This window comes from Ictalurus punctatus, chromosome 5, assembly GCF_001660625.3.
Source record: "Ictalurus punctatus breed USDA103 chromosome 5, Coco_2.0, whole genome shotgun sequence".
NCBI classification, from domain to species: Eukaryota; Metazoa; Chordata; class Actinopteri; order Siluriformes; family Ictaluridae; genus Ictalurus; species Ictalurus punctatus.
The window spans coordinates 20980133-20998162 of record NC_030420.2 but is presented as its reverse complement, the minus strand read 5'-3'; the positions used below and the strand labels follow the sequence as shown (position 1 = coordinate 20998162).

Sequence of the window (18030 nt, the reverse complement as noted above, 5' to 3'; positions counted from 1 at the left end):
GTGGCTGCGTTTGAATATCCCTACTTCCCTACTAGACGGTAGGCAAAAAGCAGTACGCCAAAGAATTAGTATATCCGAATTCTCAGTATTCATAAAACAGTAGGCGAGAAATACCCAGATGACCTACTGCTTCCGCCGGGATTCTGCAGTATGGCAATAATGGAAACTGTGGATACTACTCTATCCCATAATGCAATGGGATTGGGGCGGAAGAGCTGTCAGAATCTGCATCGTATAGTACGTTCGGATTGTATTCATGCTTACCACTTATACTGATCAGTACGTAGTGTATCAACGGCCGAGCAGTAGGTACTCAATCGAATGCAGTAGGAACTGTCACAGTATGCGAATTCAGACGGAGCCAGTGTTTCATTGTCAAAGCTTTTATCCTGCATAACCTCTACTGTATATGGTCTCCTGTGCGTTTTGTTTCACCTTGCTCTTGCCCTCGTTTTTGCTTTATGTTTGTTTCCATACAGGATTCTTGTTTCTATTTTTGTTTGTGAATTTTGGATTTCCTTTAATAAGTAGAAGATGCACTTGTACTGTATCCGCCTCTCTTATCTGACAGCAGACGTCTAGGGCGACTGCTGAAGATTGCGACTAACTTGCCATAGTCGAGCAGTTTTTTGCTAATTCACATTCTAATAAGTTATATTATTCTGACCTCATGATTTTAAAGCTGTTTTGCCTTAGCACTGGCTAGGAACGAACACAGATACGTTATATGGCCAAAGGTTTGTGGACACCTAACCATCACACCCATATGTGGTTCTTCCCAAAAGTGTAGCTTCAAAGTAGGAAGCACACAGTTGTATAGAATGTCTTTGTATGTTGTACAATAGCGTTACAATTTCCCTTCAATGGAACTAAGAGGCCCGAACATGTTCCAGCATGGCAATGCCCCTGTACACAAAGTGAGATCCATTAAGAGTGGTTGGAGTGGAAGAACTTGAATGGCCAGCACAGAGCGCTGACCTCAACCCCACTGAACACCTTTGAGATGAACTGGAACTCTGACTGCACACCAAGCCTGGCATCAGTGCCTGACCTCACTAATGCTCTTGTCACTGAATGGGCAAATCCCCACAGGCATGCTCCAAAATCTATTGGATGAGTGGAGGTAATTTTAACAGCAAAGGGGGCACTAAATCTGGAATGGGATATCCAAAAAGCACATATGGGTGTGATGGTCAGAGGTCCACAAGCCTTTTTTCCATATAATGTAAAGTTACCAAAGCCCACCACTAGGAGCAGTAAGGAGCATCTACACAATATCACATTACAATCACTGATTTTAAATTTGAGCCATTACAAATCCAGAGGCACGTCTGTTTAATAGTATTTAGAAGGCTTTAAATATGAGCAATATTGGATATGGAATTTCATTAGGATAGTTTAATTCACCTTTCACCACTATTATTCTCTTTCACATTTCCCTCTTTGTCCTAACTCTTTTTCTTTTTTCCATCAGGACCCACGGTATTACAGTGTGGACCTGGAGAGAGGCCCAACTGGATTTGGCTTCAGTTTGAGAGGGGGAAGCGAGTACAACATGGGACTCTATGTGTTGGGGTTGATGGAGGGAGGACCAGCATCCCGCAGCCAAAAAATACAGGTGGACAAACGCACAGAAAAATCCTTTCTGACACGTTCTGTACATACCGTTACGGACCTTGTGCTTAACACAACCTGGAGCACATCTCTGATTACAGTAAATTCTCACGGTGTAATCCAGCACAGGATAGCATGGCTTACCTTTGTGGCAGGTGGTGTTTGCTCACTAATTTACTCAGTAAATTGTTCAGTAAGGCCTGTCTTATGGTTTTAGGTGAGTGATCAGCTGGTGGAGATTAACGGGGACAGCACAGTGGGCATGACGCATAGCCAAGCCGTGGAACAGATCCGCAAAGGAGGACACCGCATCCACCTGGTCCTGAAGAGAGGAAACGGATACGTACCCGACTACGGTAAGGAGAAAGGGATATGTGTAGGCTTTTTTTCACAGCTGACTGATTCATTTTGCTCTTGGGATTTCGATACTCTTCTTTGGTCTTAGCTTGTGTGGAGGGAATCTCTCTGTTCACTTCCAGCACGATGGGCAACTTTCTGTTCACCTTTTCCTAACTATGCTTTGGGATTTTTCTTCTTTGTCTTGTCTGTTTTTCCCTTTTTTTGTTTTATTTCTATCGGTCTTCCATGCGGCTGTCATCCCCCCCCCTCCCCCTTCTCTCTCCTTCTTTTTCTTTCTCTCTCTGTCCCTCAGTGGAGCTTTCCAGCTTATCGCTCTGCATGACCAACTCCAAACAGGGCGAACCTTGCTTCTATGTCATCGGCCGGACAGAAAACACACGGTTGGTAGCTGTTCCTATTAGTTTTGCCTGTCTTTTATTTTTTATTTGAGGTTCCTTTAGGTTCACATTTGTGTTTTGGCTCTTTTCTTTTCTTCCCTGCCTATTGTCTTTAAGTGACTGCTAGAGTTAACCTTTCACCTTCATCTTACACATTCTGTACACTCATTGACACCATTCACTTTAACAGTAGACGGACGTACCAAGTAGTCATTTTAAGGACTTAAGTCTCAGGGAACTTCAGTCCGTCATTGCTTACTAATTAGGTTAATGTTAGTCCAGTGGAAATTCAATATGCTTATACAAAGTTGGGGTACTGTCACTCAAGTCAAGTCAAGTGTGTTTTTTTTTTTTTTTTTATTGTCATTCCCCTACAAAGCTTGTATACATTGGAACAAAATGTCATTTCTTCAGGACCATGGTGCAAATACACACAGCATGTGAGACGAGTGCAGGACAATTAATACACAGAACAATAAATACACAAGAACATGAGTTGTAAACTGTTTTTTAGTTTAGCAGCAATAGGTACATGTGAAGTATAGCATTAATTAATGCCCCTCCATCTTCAGTGTAAATTGGTCTGTTTTAATCTTGGGTAATGCATGCAAAATGTTTCACCTTCAGTCACACCAATCACAAGGCTGATGACGCTTGTCCCAACCAATTAGCATTTATCCAAACTTTCCATAGATGCTTGAACTGTCTCTTCGTGTCTGAACATCCTAGCAAGTGAAAGCTGACAGCAAGAGCAGTCTGCTGTGATCATTCTGTAACTCTCTAGGTTGGTACATGTAGAATTCCAATTCTACCTGCTTGCACCACTCTGTTTGTTTGATTATACGGTGTAGCAGGTGAGAATCTGACAGAGTGTTGCCATTTATGCATGCTTATTCAAATATTAGGCCATGCATGGATGGTTTGCAAGTCGATCTGATCAGTGTTATCAGCAGGTTTTGTTTTATGGTATTTCTGTCTTGTTTATAGGGGCCCAAGTGCACCATTTTACATTTTGACAGGCCAACAATATGGATGCTGAGAACCAAATTCATTGTTAGGACTCGATAGGAATTTCTTGAACATTCTCCACTAGGGAGAGCTGCAAATAATACCTGGTTAACAGTTGAAATTTGGTACGATTTTTCTTGGAGATGTCTCTAAATATACCTAAATAACAGTTGGCCCAACCAACATTCATGGCTGCCAGAACTTAATTATACAGTGACTGCTTACTAAATTTAAGAAAATCCTGCTACATAAGATGTGTCTGAGAAGACACACCAAGTTTGTAGCATGTACAACCCCGATTCCAAAATAGTTGACGCAGTGTAATATGTAAATAAAAACAGAATGCAATGATTTGCAAATCTCATAAACCCATATGTTATTCACAGTAGAACATAGAAAACATGTCAAATGTTTAAACTGAGTAAATAAGGTCATTTGGAATTACATGTCAAAAAAGTTGGTACAGGGCAACAAAAGGCTGGAAAAGTAAGTGTCGCTAAAATGAAACAGCTGGAGGAACATTTTGCAACTAATTAGATTCATTTGCAACAGGTCAGTAACATGATTGGGTATAAAAAAAGAAGAGTATTTTAGAGAGTCTCTCAGAAGTAAAGATGGGATAGAATCTGGATGTTGCTCTAAAATCTGTATATACCTTTCAGCATTGATGGTGCCTTTCCAGATGTGCAAGCTGCCCATTCCATAGGCACTAATGCACCCCCATACCATCAGAGATGCAGGCTTTTGAACTGAGCGCTTTTTTTTTTTTAAAAACAAAAACACGTAGTCCCTCTCCTCTTTAGTCCTGTTTAGTTTAGAGGATGTGGTGTCCATGGTTTCAAAAAAGAATGCCAAATTTCGATTTATCTGACCACAGAACAGTTTTCCACTCAGTCCATTTTAAATGAGCTTTGGTCCAGAGAAGATGGCAGCATTTCTGGATCATGTTCACATGTGGCTTCTTCTTTGCATGATAGAGCTTTAACCAGCATTTGTGGATGGCACGGTGAACTGTGTTCACAGACACTGAGTTCTGGAGGTGTTTTTCAGCTCATGCAGTGATTTCCATTACAAAATCATGCCTGGTTTTAATGCAGTGCCGCCTGAGGGCCCGAAGATCACGGCCATGCAATATTGATTTTCACCCTTGTCCCTTGTGCACAGTGATTTCTCCAGATTCTCTGAATTTGATGATATTATGTACTGTAGATCATGAGATATTCATAGTCTTCGCAATTTTACGTTGAGGAACATTATTCTAAAATTGCTCCAAAATATGTAGACTCAGTTTTTCTCAGATTGGTGAACCTATGCCCATCTTTACTTCTGAAAGACTCTGCCTCTCCAAGATACTCTTTTTATACCCAATCATGTTACTGACCTGTTGCCAATTAACCTCCAGCTGTTTCCTTTTAGTAACACTTTTCCAGCCTTTTGTTGTCCTGTCCCAACTTTTTTGAGACTTGTTGTGGCCGTCAAATTCAAAATTGCCTTATTTCTTCCTTAAAATGGTACATTTCCTCACTTTAAACATTTGATATATTTTCTATGTGCTATTGTGAATAACAGATGGGTTTCTGAGATTTGCAAATCATTGCATTCTGTTTTTATTTACATTTTACACAGCGTCCCAACTCTTTTGGAATTTGGGTTGTATATCAAGTGTATGCCAGGTAGGGTTTCGATCACAATGATTGTTGCTTGATGCTATATCTTTTATTGACATTTTTCTGAATTTCAATATAGAACTCATTTTTAACTCAAAAGTAATACAAAAAGTGTTACACTCTGGTCCCTAGAACTTATTAATATTATTAACATATGACTTGTTATTTATATAGCATGTGGAAGTATTATGGTATGCAGCAGGTATGTTGTCCAAAAACATGGATTCTCCATTCAGCAAAGTGAAAAGGAGATGAATGAAAGCTCTTTTTACTCATTTGTCTGCTCACCTCGAGTTCATTCCAGTCTACAATGCCTATTTGTTTAGACACTATAGCATGAGCTCTCATATGGTCAACTGAGTGTATGTCTTTTCAAATCTACATCTCTCTCAGGCCGTGAAGGTGGAGCAGCCTCCCCCTCCTCTTTCCACTCTGAGGAACCAGGTGAGAGTGGAGTGGCTTTCTCCTTGCCAAGAATCATTGAGAAAGGGGTGGACAGAGAGGCAGAGAGACGAAAGGGGCGGAGAAAAGGAGGCAGCAGCCAAGGAGGAGCAGAGGAGGAGAGGAGAGGCACTCCTGAAATTGAGCGGGCTTCGGGCGACTTGGTTAGCATCACAGCGAGCTCCCACTCAGGGAGGAAGAGAGAGAGAGAGAAACCAACCCAGAGTACAACCAAAAAGGCTCCAAAAAGTACAGAGGGGGAGGTAGAGGATGTGCAGCAAAGAGAGAGGAGGGAGAAGGAGAAGAGGAGGAGTTCAGGAGGCAGAAGGAGCAGAGTGAAAACTGGAACAGAAGAGAGGGAACAGGAAGAGGAAAGGGAGCGGTCAGATTCAAGAGGGAGGAGGGGGAGAGATGAAAAGAAGGAGGGAAAAAGGAAGGGAAAAATAGAAAACAAAAATGATGTCCCTGAGGGCGCAGAAGAGGTCACTGGGGTCACACAGAAAGCACCCTTCTCCTTCCTCATGTCTCTGGATGACGAAGGTAATCTTTCTGACGCCGACTCTGCACTCAGTTTTTCGGAAGTCAGCGTGTCTGCAGCTAGCATCTCGTTTGCAGGGGCACAGTGGCCCCTTGACCCCAGAGACCTCAGCAACTCCCATGAGATCCCTGACACCCCAAACCTCACCCCAGGCCCATGGCTCGTCCCCAGCCCCCATAAACTCTCTCAGGTCTTAGAAGGAAACCGGCTGAGCCAACATTCAGGAGGCCTGTGGTTCTGAAAAGCTTATTCTCTCTGAACTCTCTCTCTCTCATACACACACACACACACACACACACACACACACACACACGCACACACACGCGCATGTCATTTTCAGACCAGCACACCACCATCATCCTACCAGCCCTCCAGCCCACCTTGAAAAACCCCACACCTGTGTTCACATTTTCAAGAAGAGCCGCTCGATTGCAACCAGTGCCCATGTCTGCAGTCCAGGCAAACTGAAATTACCATCACCCAGAGGTCAGCGAAACAGAAGGAGAGAGCATGCTGCCATCATGGCATGGTTCTGATCGGTTGCTAACCTGCAAGGCAAACCCATATGCGTGTATGTATTCACAGTGTTGTTCATAGCATGTACAAGTTTATTTTTTAATCTGGTCATTTTGACATTTTTTTTTCTTTTTTATTTTGATATTTTATTTTCTTATGAATGCATTAAGATTCTATTACAGAAAAAAAGAGGAAGATTTATTTAAGATCTGTATTAGCTGCTTGCTTTTCTGTGACCAGACTGTAACCCTCTCCCCCACTGGGTGTGTCGATCTAGCTGTCCGTGCTGGGGAAAGGACGGGGAAAGAACTGTTTTATTATGAGGCTAGCGAGCCATCTCAGACTTCTCCAGGTGCCTTCTGCTTCTTTAGCTGGTGTTTACCAAAAAAAAAAAAAAAAAAGGAATCTATATAATATAATATTTTAAAAAAAAAATTCTCAAATGAAGAAAATATTTAATGAAGTAGCAAAGTAGAGAGTGTGCAATTAAGCATTCTTCTGCCTCTTGAACTATAAACCTTTGCAAGACTCAGTACACAAGACAGAGGACAAAAAAAAAAAATTCTGCACACATTCTGCAACCGGTCAGCGAGTCATTACAAGTGCCTCATGTGATTATTCCTTTACGTGAAACACTAGACTTCTCTTAAGAGGTCTGTGTGAATTCAGGATCCCAGAGCTTTTGTTTCTCATGTTTCTCACATTTGTGTTTAGAACTGGCGTTTCAAAGCCGTTCCAGATTCCCAGCACATTTTCAAAATCGCAGAAAAAGAAACCAAGGCCAATGAGATCCCATTTGCTCAGCCCTCCTCCAGTCTGCATCAAGACCGCTGTTACCACATCTGTCACTCACTCTCTAGCTTCATCTGTTGATCCCTCGTTTCAGGAGATTAAAAAAAGGGCATTTTGATACTGGTCTTCTATGCATTTTGTAAGACTTACTGATCAAAATTGCAGAGGCGTTTGTTTTGGTTTTCTTTTTTTTCCCTTCTTTTTCTACTGAGGCCTAGATTGGGAATATTATGTACTATCGAAGCGCAGGTGGGATGATTGCTGGGATGTGACTGGCGTGGAACGTAAGAGATTTTCTGAGGTGATCTAGTGTCAGACGTACTGCAGCACCAGCTTATGCATCTCTCTTTACCTCTGACTGTCTAAGCAATAAGAGGCCATCTCCGTGTTTTCCGTTTCAGTATACGCAGCGTAACTTTACGCCCAAAAAATATTCACAACAGAGCAGTATTTCAAGTAATTGATAAAAAAAAAAAAAAAAAATTTATTTTTAAAAAGGACAAGCATTTCATAATGCATTTGTGAGATTTAGGACACTGGTAGATGCTTATGCAGGATATGTCTTCTTATTCATGCTGTATGTAATAGCATTTATCGAGTTAAAAGGAGTCCAAACGTATTATAAGAAGTAAAGTTTAACTTAATTGACCTAATGGAGACCTTATCCAGCCTACATGTCCACTTTGTATTTGATACCTAAAAGGGCAAAACGTAACAAAACCCTCCATCGTGTTCGTATTGAATTGGGATGAATTGTTAATGTTTGGTAACATTTTTCATGTCGGAGAGACGGTACTGTAGCAGATGCTTCTTGTAAAGCAAAGCCTATTGTACATAAAGAGAAATCCCAGAAAACTTGTAGGCTTTACACCAGAACAACGTTATAAATCCTAGTCTGATTTCTCAGCCACCAACATATCAGAAATACTATATGTAGCACAGAATATAATATCCTTCAAGGTATGTTTACAATAACAACTTATAATTAAACCCCAGCACACGAAAACAGGCTAAAAGTTCCAACTTCTTCCGTGATGTAACATGATGTTCGGGAAAAAAAGATTGAAAATATTTCAAAGTTGCATGACTGTTAGATGTACTCTACGAGCATCACAATGTAGAAATATTTGTTTTTATTGTCCTGACCCCCCTTGTTTTTGATTTGTTTCGGGGTTTTTTTTGTTGTTTTTTTTGACACTTTTGTCATAATGTAATGTGGTGAAATGTGAAATGCTTTTTAGTGGCCCTCTTACCCCTCGAAAAGAAAACTTAGCATGGTCGCACCCTAGTGCTTTTTGTAGCAAACAAGTTAACAGGCTCCTTGCTTTAGCTCCCTCCTTCACTCTAAAACCAAGGCAAATAGTCACCCACAGTGCCAATATACATATAAGTATGCAATCCAGAAGAACAGTTTTGAACAGCATGCCCAATAATCACCATCACAAAGGTGTCGGTTTATTTCAGCCATTAACCCATTAGATACAGTGTAGGTAAAAAAAATATATAACGATAATAACATTAAAAAAATTGAGATTGTCTTACAAGAAGGAGCCATAATATGAGCCAATCATTGTATTTAACAAACGGTGCCATGTTTTGATACTATAACTTCTGAGGTCAGTCTACGCGCAGTGCTAGTGCACTATTGAAATGCTAATTAACGATGTCATCCTCGTTCCCTTTGAATAAAGGAATAAGGCCTTTGTTCTTGTATGTTTTTGTAAGTGTTGACAGTTGATATGTGACAGTTAAGGTTCAGCTTTGAATTTCAACTTGAATTTATTACATTAGCCTTGTTAAGGAATCAGCCATTGTACAGAAGAAGAAAAAAGTAAACACATTGCTTTCCCCACTAGCGTATATATATATATATATATATATATATATATATATATATATATATATATATATATATATATATATATATATATATATATATATATATATATATATATATATTCTGTAGACAGTAGTTAGAGGAGCAGCTGGACAGCTAGGAGAAAGATGACTGAAGGAGAGGGCACGGCCGGCAAAGCAGCACGTTTCTGCGACGCTTTCTTGTTTTCACATAGTTCACCACTCAAAACCGTCGCAGGAGTGTACATGCTTTTGGACATGCTTCCAGCGGCATGCCGTGCGTGTGAGTGCTGCTGCGCTGCCGTGTGTAGCTGGTTTAAAAAAGCTACAATGATGAATGCTTCTGGCTCGAAATAAACTCAGAGATTAAGGATGTAACAACACGATCATGGGTTGTATGGCGAGAAACAAATTAGTCAGTGTAAATGAGCTTTTTGGGGTTATAAACATACCATCCCAAAGTAGGGATGCACCGAGAGTTCCACCACCGCCTGCAAATGAATGGTGCTGACAGGTTTTTTGGACTGACGAACACAGTTTTCACTTTTAAGACCGAGTACAACAACAGGTTATTTACAAACAATTTGTTGTTGCAGTTAGTCTTGAGAATTTAATAATACATCACTGACATGTTCATGCAGTGAATCAGTTTGTTTGTTGTTGCTCAAAACAGTGGATCCAGGCTGGTAACCTTGAATCTCTTTTTCCTGTTTTAGAAGATATGCGTGCACCGTTTCTCACACACACACACACACACGTGCACACACACTACGTTACATTTTCCGACGCTACCTGATCCGTACTGCACATGCCAATGATGAATACTTATTTGTATTTGCATGTGTTTTTTGCAGTGCTGGATTTTTTTTAAAATGCTACCTGCTATGCAAATGATCAGTGATGTTATTTCATCACCACGTACTGCTTCGGTTAATTATTTTAAATTATTCCAAAGCATAAATTAAAAGGGTAATTAATTAAAGTAAGTCCTGCAATGGTTGAGAAAGTAAACTGATTAAAAAGAAAAATATATATATATAAATAAATAAATAAATAAATAACCTGGCACTTGTTTTTGTTTCAGTCCAGTGTGTCCTGAGACTGGACTTATTTTCGGTGCATCACTACCTCTAAGATGTAGAAGGCTTGATTAGACTAAAATACTTGCATGCTTGATATAGCACACCGCTCCTGGTTATATCCTAAACCACAGTCTTTACTATAACCCTAGCCAGAAATATATCAATATATTCCTCCACAACTACTGCCCTCTCCTTTGTTTTCTTTCTTCTGCTTCAGTTAAACAGGAAGAAAATGTAGGCAGATTTTTTTTATTATTATTTTTATTTTATTTTTTTTTATTTGTTAACCAGGTCTCGGATTCCCTCCTCCTGACTTGAAGCCGAACAAGTAGCCACTGTTCTAATGCTGCAGTTGTGCAGCAGGAACTTTGACTATATCTGAGGGTGTGTACATAGCAGTCCATATGATACTTAATAGTACAGATGTACAGGTTTTTATTCGTTGCTCTTGATATGTATGAAGATAATTGTATTGTTTTTGAATGCATCAACAGGGAGTTTTGAATTATGAACAATGAAATAATGACATGCAGTTACCACAATAAAGTGATTAAACTGAAACGAGTCGCTCATGTTCACTGAGTCATCCTTATGTGTTTTGCTAAATATGATTTTTCTAAACTGCTTCCAAAAGAACAGTTACCTTTTACATTTGCAGCATTTGGCAGACGCCCTTATCCAGACTGACTTAGATTTATCTCATTTATACATTTGAGCAGTTGAGGGTTAAGGGCCTTGCTCAAGGGCCCAACAGTGGTAGCTTGGCGGTGCTGGGGTTTGAACTCATGACCTTCTATAGACATATTAGCTAGGAGTAAATGTTACATTTTTACTTATATTTTAAAATCTGGCATGCAGTTATATTCCAATCCACAAATGAAATGTATATCACATTATCCTTGGTACATGCATACATGTTTTATATTATAATACTAGAGAGAAATTTTCTCTCAGAAACTGTCCGGAACAAATCCTAGCATAAGAACTTCTTATTAGCATTATCGCCTGCATGACCAGAGTGTGCGTTCTCAATTTCACCTCGCTGTAATTTCATTCAGAGGTTGTTCAATCTGTTTAATTTTATACTCGTACGCACAAACAGACAGCTTGTGGGAGATGTTTAACTCCCACACAAAGTAATATACAGTCTCCCTCCCACACATCGGTCGTGTTACGGCAGGGACACATCTTCTCTTTAGAAAGAAATGCTCAGGAGTCCTTGTTCACACACATGCACACACTCTGTGCCATCCATCCATCCATCCATCCGTTTTCTGTACAGTTTATCCTATGCTCTGCTTACTGAGCCTAATTTCCACCAGACAACAATGAATAGAAAATGTTTAATAATCTTGTTCCACGTGATTTGTCTAACCCCAGATAAGTAAGGCTAAGATGCATAAAAATGCAATTTATTTCATTTGCAGCCGAGCAAATGGAGTGAATCGCAAGGGAGTTGCCTGTAACCTGCAGTGGTAGCTACACAAAAACAATCTCTAACCTTTTAACACAGGTGTGTCAAATGGAGGCAAGAGCTGCTGAAGTAAATGCTGGAGTTTACTGCAAGAGAAAAGTATCTCAGAATCCTAATATTATGGATCTTTTTCCCCTATTATTAACGTGTTGTTTTAATCATTTTCAGTGGAGCTGTGATGAAGGTATTTTATGGCAACCTTGTTAATGTGGAATGACTGTTCTGTGGTCAAGCTCGCTTTAAAAAGATCAAATAACAAATTAGTGTCATCAGCGCTCCTACTGCTGTCGGACATCCACCTGAAAAGCACGAACGCGTCGCGTTTACCAGTTGATGATAATAAGTGTTTTATTGGGCACATATACATTACAGCACAGTGAAATTCTTTTCTTCGCAGGGTCAGAGCGCAGGGTCAGCCATGCTACGGCATCCCTGGTGCAGAGAGAGTTAAGGGCCTTGCTCAAGGGCCCAACAGTGGCAGCTTGTCAGCGCTGGGGCTTGAATCCCCGACCTTCTGATCAGTAACCCAGAGCCTTAACTGTCAAGCCGCCACTGCCCCAAATTAAATTCTACACATGCGAAAAACAATCACGATCTTATTTCCTCATCCTACAGAAATTAATTTCTGGTTACACTTTGCTAGCACAACACACGAGATGCTTCTGAATCGATTTTAGATGCAAAGATGACTTTGCCACATTCAGACCACAGTCAAGCCAGCCGTGGTAGAAACCGCATGTACACGGCAGTTTACAGTACGTACCCTTCGGATATTTTTTAAAAAAGCTGGAAAAAGGCTACCACTTGTCAGTTTTCGTTAAGCTGGGTGAAATGTGTTCGTGTGCGCTGTACAAAACTACGCTACGGATCTGCACTGAATTCTGGATAAGTGTGAAAAGGTTGAGCAGGAGTGTAGGCCTACTGTGGGCTGTTTCACTGCTATTTTCTAAGTTCACGTGTGCCAAATGATACGAGTCTGTGGGCTGGATTTGACCCGCAGGCCTTTTGTTTGAGACGTGTACTAATCCATCTTTTTGTCCTTTTTATTTAGCACAATTTTTATACTATTTTGTTTCTAGCTGTTATTTCAATGTAGGGAAAACACACAAATACACACAACATTATACAAGTTAGAAGCAATGAACTGGGTCTGGGTTGTTTATTTGATTTGCACATATTCTGCTCTTTTTGAAGACTGAGAATACAACTGACTAAAGGTTTTCTTTTTCTTTTTCTTTTTTTTTTGCAATCTTGGTACTCTTTGTCTCTCCATAAACTTTCTAATGCTCGCTTCCCACACACACACACTCCCAACACCCCTTCCAGTATCACATCCCTAAGCACACAGACATTAGCATACATCAAAACACATTTGTACCACTGATGATCACACTTAAGCTACACATTGTCAGCTGTGTCTGTGGGCTCTTCTGGGGAATCGTGAACATTCTCTTAATTGCGCTCACTAATTACACTCTCCGTGCTCTGCTATGCTAACTCTGAAATAAGGGGGTGGACAAAATGGACGAGGAGTGTTCTGGAAAATTCCACCCTTGTCTACAGCTTTTCAGAACCTGATTAGAAGGAATTGAGGGCAGAATTTTCGGCATAAAATGTTTTTTATTTTATTTTTAAGCTTAAGCTTATTGAGATACTAACTAGTTTTATGCTAAAGCAATTTTTTTTAACAAAAACCTTTTACATTTTAAATTCTCTGTATCCGTGGCTCATTCCCCACTTTTCCTAATTGAATAGCCTTTTCATCACTAGTTGCAAACCAGCCTCATCAGTGGTCCACCACCATATTTTATAATGGCGTGTCAGATGCATTTCCTTTTATACTATCCACATTTTTTGCCAGACATGTCGATGATGTTCATTGCCAAAAGTTCATCTGACTAGACATCAGATTTTTCTATTCCACCACCTTTAATCACAAGCTCTTGCCGTTAAGCCTGGAAAAAAACTTGGACAGAATACTTGGACAGAACTGCAATAAGATAAGCAATAGACAATTTAAAAATAAAAAGAAAGACTAATACTATAATATATGAATGAGACTATGGCAAGCATTCAAGTAAAATATAATGGGAGTCTAGTATATTGCCAATATATTGCTACTGAACGTGAATAGTTCTAGTTGTAATTATTATAGTAATCAATGGAAGTTTAGTATAATTAAAAAATATGGCTTCCACATTTATTCTTCAACAACATATCAAATAGCACCTGGTTACACTACCCTGTGATGCCGTATGAGCAGCATGCTGGCGTAACATGTCTTGGAGCAGGCATGTACTGTATTAGCCTTCACCCTGATATGATAGCGGAGAACTGGTTGCTGGGTGGGAATTGCCAGGTGAACAAATTTGGAAGAAAATGGACAACATGTCCAAATTGTGAATTTCAGGGTGCTAAATTTCTCCTCAGTGTAAAATAGTGTAAATAACATAATGTCTTGCAATGGACTGGTATTCCTATAATACATCCAGTATTCCTGGGATAGGCTCTATGACCCTAGATCCTGAAAGTGGTGAATGATTGAATTAACAATTTGCTTCCATCAATCTGTTAGACTTTGGTGCTGGACTTAATACTGCTGAAGCCAATATAAAAAAAACAAAAAACAAAAAAACAAAAAAAAAACAGAGACTACTCTTTTCACAAAAGTCTGCCCTCTGCATGCAACTGTCCAAGTGGTGCATAAGTCTGTATTTACATATAAATATTGATGTGCACATTTTCAGTATTAATTTCTCCCTATACACACTTAACTCCACTCTGAATACAGCCTTTTGTATGAGGTAGAGGAAAGTTTCCTGACAGATGATGTTTTTGATTTTATTTGTGCTTTTCCTCATGCTCAAAGGGTATGTTGATAAATGCCAAACACAGGTAAATTACCAGGTGTTTTCATGGCACAGCTGATCTGCATTTCGTCATGACCACAAAACTCCATAAAAGGCAAAGAGAGCAGAAAAAGGCAAAAATTATGGCAAAGCAGCAAAAGAGCTCTTCCTAGTACAGTGTGTGCTAAATCATCCAGGAATATTGCTGAGCCATTGCAGAGCATCTGTTAGCACAGGCAAACTCTTCCTCCTGTTATAACACAATGTTTCTTTTGTCCTGATTGAATAGCTAGTCTTATTTTTGTTCACATATATTTTATTCGATTTGTGTGTAATAGAAATATATAAACATTTTAAACACTGATGTAAAGGTACATACAACATATATGGTAGTATCTATAACTAGTATGAAAATACTATTAGCACATTGCAATATTAATACTATGGGAGTAGCTAGAATAGTAGTACAGCAGTAAAACTGGCATTTTATTAAAAAGCTCCATGGATGCCCTGGCCTTCATAGTCACATCTCATGGTTGGTGAGCAATTTGGTATCTTTATATTTAGGCCCTATTCTAGAGTCCGCAATCTAATTATCTTCTTGAATTATCTCATTTAAGCATAGCATTCAGCCCATTGTAGGTGCACTCATTTTCCCATTGAATAAGCAGCAGGAAAATGTCATGTTGACCTTTTGATTCACAGTACTGGTGGATGCTCCAGATGAAATAAGGGGGGCCTGTGTCACTCAGTCACCCGGCCATCAGCTCCAGGCTAAGGCACTGCCACTCTTATGTATCATTATAACATCTGTAATACTCTCATAAGATGGAGGTGTGCTCTTTGTGAAAAGGACACATAATTATGCTTTTTCCAGGTTCATAATATTTTTGTGTAACCATGTAATTGCCTTTCATTTGTTATTGGAAAATTTGTGGAACAGCAAGGCCAATTCATTTGTTTCACACTAAAGACATTTGGGTTTGAGATAAAAAAAAATAAATAAATAAATAAAAAAAAAAGAAGAAAAAAAAATATGAGTCAATAGATCAGAATTTCAGCTTTCATTTAATGATATTTGCATCTAGATGTGTTAGACAACTTAGAACATGGCACCTTTTGTTTGAACCCACCCATTTTTCAAGTGATCAATTTTGGATGGGAGCAAAAATCCAAAAGATCCAAAATCAACCTGCTGATGCACCTAGTCTACTCTCACCCACAATGGTCTGGCATTGAGGCAGAAGTATGACACCTCTGCCAGCAGTGCCCTCAGTGCCAGCACACCTTCCTCAAGAAGGCTGCACCCGCCTCGCTCCTTTCGCTTCCCACCATTGGCGTGCCCTTTTAAAGGGTGGTAATGGATCTCATAGAGCCGCTCCCAAAACATGCACGGGGACATGAGTATATACTAGTGATTGTGGATTATGGCACCCGGTTCCTTGAGACAGTTCCACTCCGGAACATTTCCCATAACATTTCCAGTTAACTTGTCCTCCTCTTCAGCCGAGTAGGCATCCCCAAGGACCTCTTAACTGACTAATGTATGCTCTTTGTTTCCAAGTTAATGTCTTGTCTTTGTTGGTTGTTGCAGGTTAAGCAAATCAGGATGTCTGTCTACCACCCAGAAACAGCTAGCCTGGTTGAAAGGTTCAACCAAATGCTGAAGAGAATGCTGTTGTGGGTGGTAGACGAGGAAGGGAGGACCTGGGATCTCCTCCGCTCTACGTCATGTTTTTGGTCTATGAAACCCCACAGGCATCCACAAGCTTCATCCTGTTCAAACTCCTCTTTGGGAGGAGACCCGGAAGACTACTAGACATGGCCAAGGAAGACTGGGAGGAGCAGCCATCCCTGTTCCACTCCATGATCAAAAACTGCCAGCGTATGCAGGATTGGATCGACTGGGTAGTTCCCATCATGCCGAAACACATGGAGGAAGGACAAGCGGAACAGAAACTGATCTACAACTGACCAGCCCAACCCCACGAGTTCCAGCCAGGTGACCGTGTGCTCCTCCTGCTGACCAGTGCAAATTGCAGGTTCCTGGCCCTCTGGCAAGGCCCGTACATGAACTGGTGGGCCCAGTGAACTAGTGCCTACAACAGCCGGGTAAGTGAATAAATGCTCAACAGTATCACATCAATCTTATAAAAAAAGTGGATTAAACCTGCTCCTACCTTGTCAGCCTTGTTGAAGTACCCCAGAACTGCCTGGATTTACCTTGGTCCCAAGGGGTGAAAACCTCACACCTTCACAGCAGCGTGGTGGTGAGTTGGTGGATCAGTTTGCAGACATGTTTTCAACAAAGCCATGGCTGACACATTTACTGCAATGTGACATCATGGCCCCACCTGGAGTCGTGGTCCAACAGCGGCCCTACTGAGTCCAAGAAGCCTGCCACCAGGCTATTGAAGAGGAAGTTGCCAAGATGCTACATGACGGCATTATTGAAGAGTCTGCCAACCTCTGGCCCAGCCCCATTGTGGTTGCCCCAAAACCTGAAGGAAGTCTCAGGGTTTGTAACGACTTCCAGAGATTAAATCGGATGTCGGAGTTGACAGCTACCCCCTTCCCTGGGTGGACGACCTGGTGGAGTGCCTTGGGAGAGCCCAGTTCATCTCGACCCTTGACCTCATAAAAGGGTACTGGCAGGTATCCCTAGCCCCTAATGCAAAACCCAAGACTCTGTTCTGCACCTCCAGTGGCCACTGGCAGTACAAGGTTCTCCCCTTTGGGCTTCATGGAGCACCTGTGACATTCCAGTGGCTCATGGACATTGTCCTATGACCACATCTCCAGTTCGCAGAACTACCTAGACACTCGCGCATATGGTATGACCACCTATACCATCTGAAGGAGGTGAATGAGCCCCGACTGGCCGGATTAACAGCACACCCACAAAAGTGTCATCTGGGGCTGACCAAGGCACAGTACTTGGGCTGATTCATCGGTCAGGGCCTGCTGAAATCCCAGGAGAAAAAAATTTAAGTGGTCAAAGAATACCTATGATCCTCTTCCAAGTGACATGTACATGCCTTCTTGGGGTTGGAAGGGTACAGCAGAGATTTTGTCCCTAACTTCTCCTCTCTAGCATCGCCCTCTCAGTCCTAACAAAAAAAAGGACAACCAGACTGGGTACGATGGTCCAAAGCAGTGGAGAAGGCATTCCAGACACTGAAGCAAGTGCTTATGAGCTCGCCAGTGCTAAAGGCCCCAGATTTTGATCGTCCCTTCACCATACACACAGATGCTTTAGAGACAATGAGGAAGAACACTCGGTCCAGTACATGAGTAGAAAACAAACCCTGAGGAACAGCAATATGCTACCGTGGAAAGAGAAGCTCTGGCCATAAAATGGGCCATTGAGGAGTTGAAATACTACCTCTCCAGTAGACATTTCTCTCTGGTCACGGATCATGCCACCCTTCAGTGGATGGCAAAGGCAAAAGACA

At 40.9% G+C, this 18030-nt stretch overlaps 1 protein-coding gene across 5 annotated transcripts in view; it reads left to right on the top strand.

Moving 5' to 3' along the window:
* magixa (MAGI family member, X-linked a) overlaps nt 1-10816 on the top strand; it is an 84429-nt gene extending 73613 nt beyond the window's left edge. For 4 of the 5 annotated variants that reach the window (XM_047155597.2, XM_017468499.3, XM_017468500.3 and 1 more), the window contains 3 exons: nt 1475-1618; nt 1832-1970; nt 5420-10816. In XM_047155597.2, the coding sequence (XP_047011553.2) occupies nt 1475-1618; nt 1832-1970; nt 5420-6246 (1110 nt within the window). In that variant the 3' untranslated portion in view covers nt 6247-10816. Of the gene's footprint in view, nt 1-1474; nt 1619-1831; nt 1971-2266; nt 2355-5419 lie in introns of all 5 variants that reach the window. The other variant, XM_017468503.3, reaches the window with a different exon arrangement.
* Nucleotides 10817-18030: the final 7214 nt, after the last annotated feature.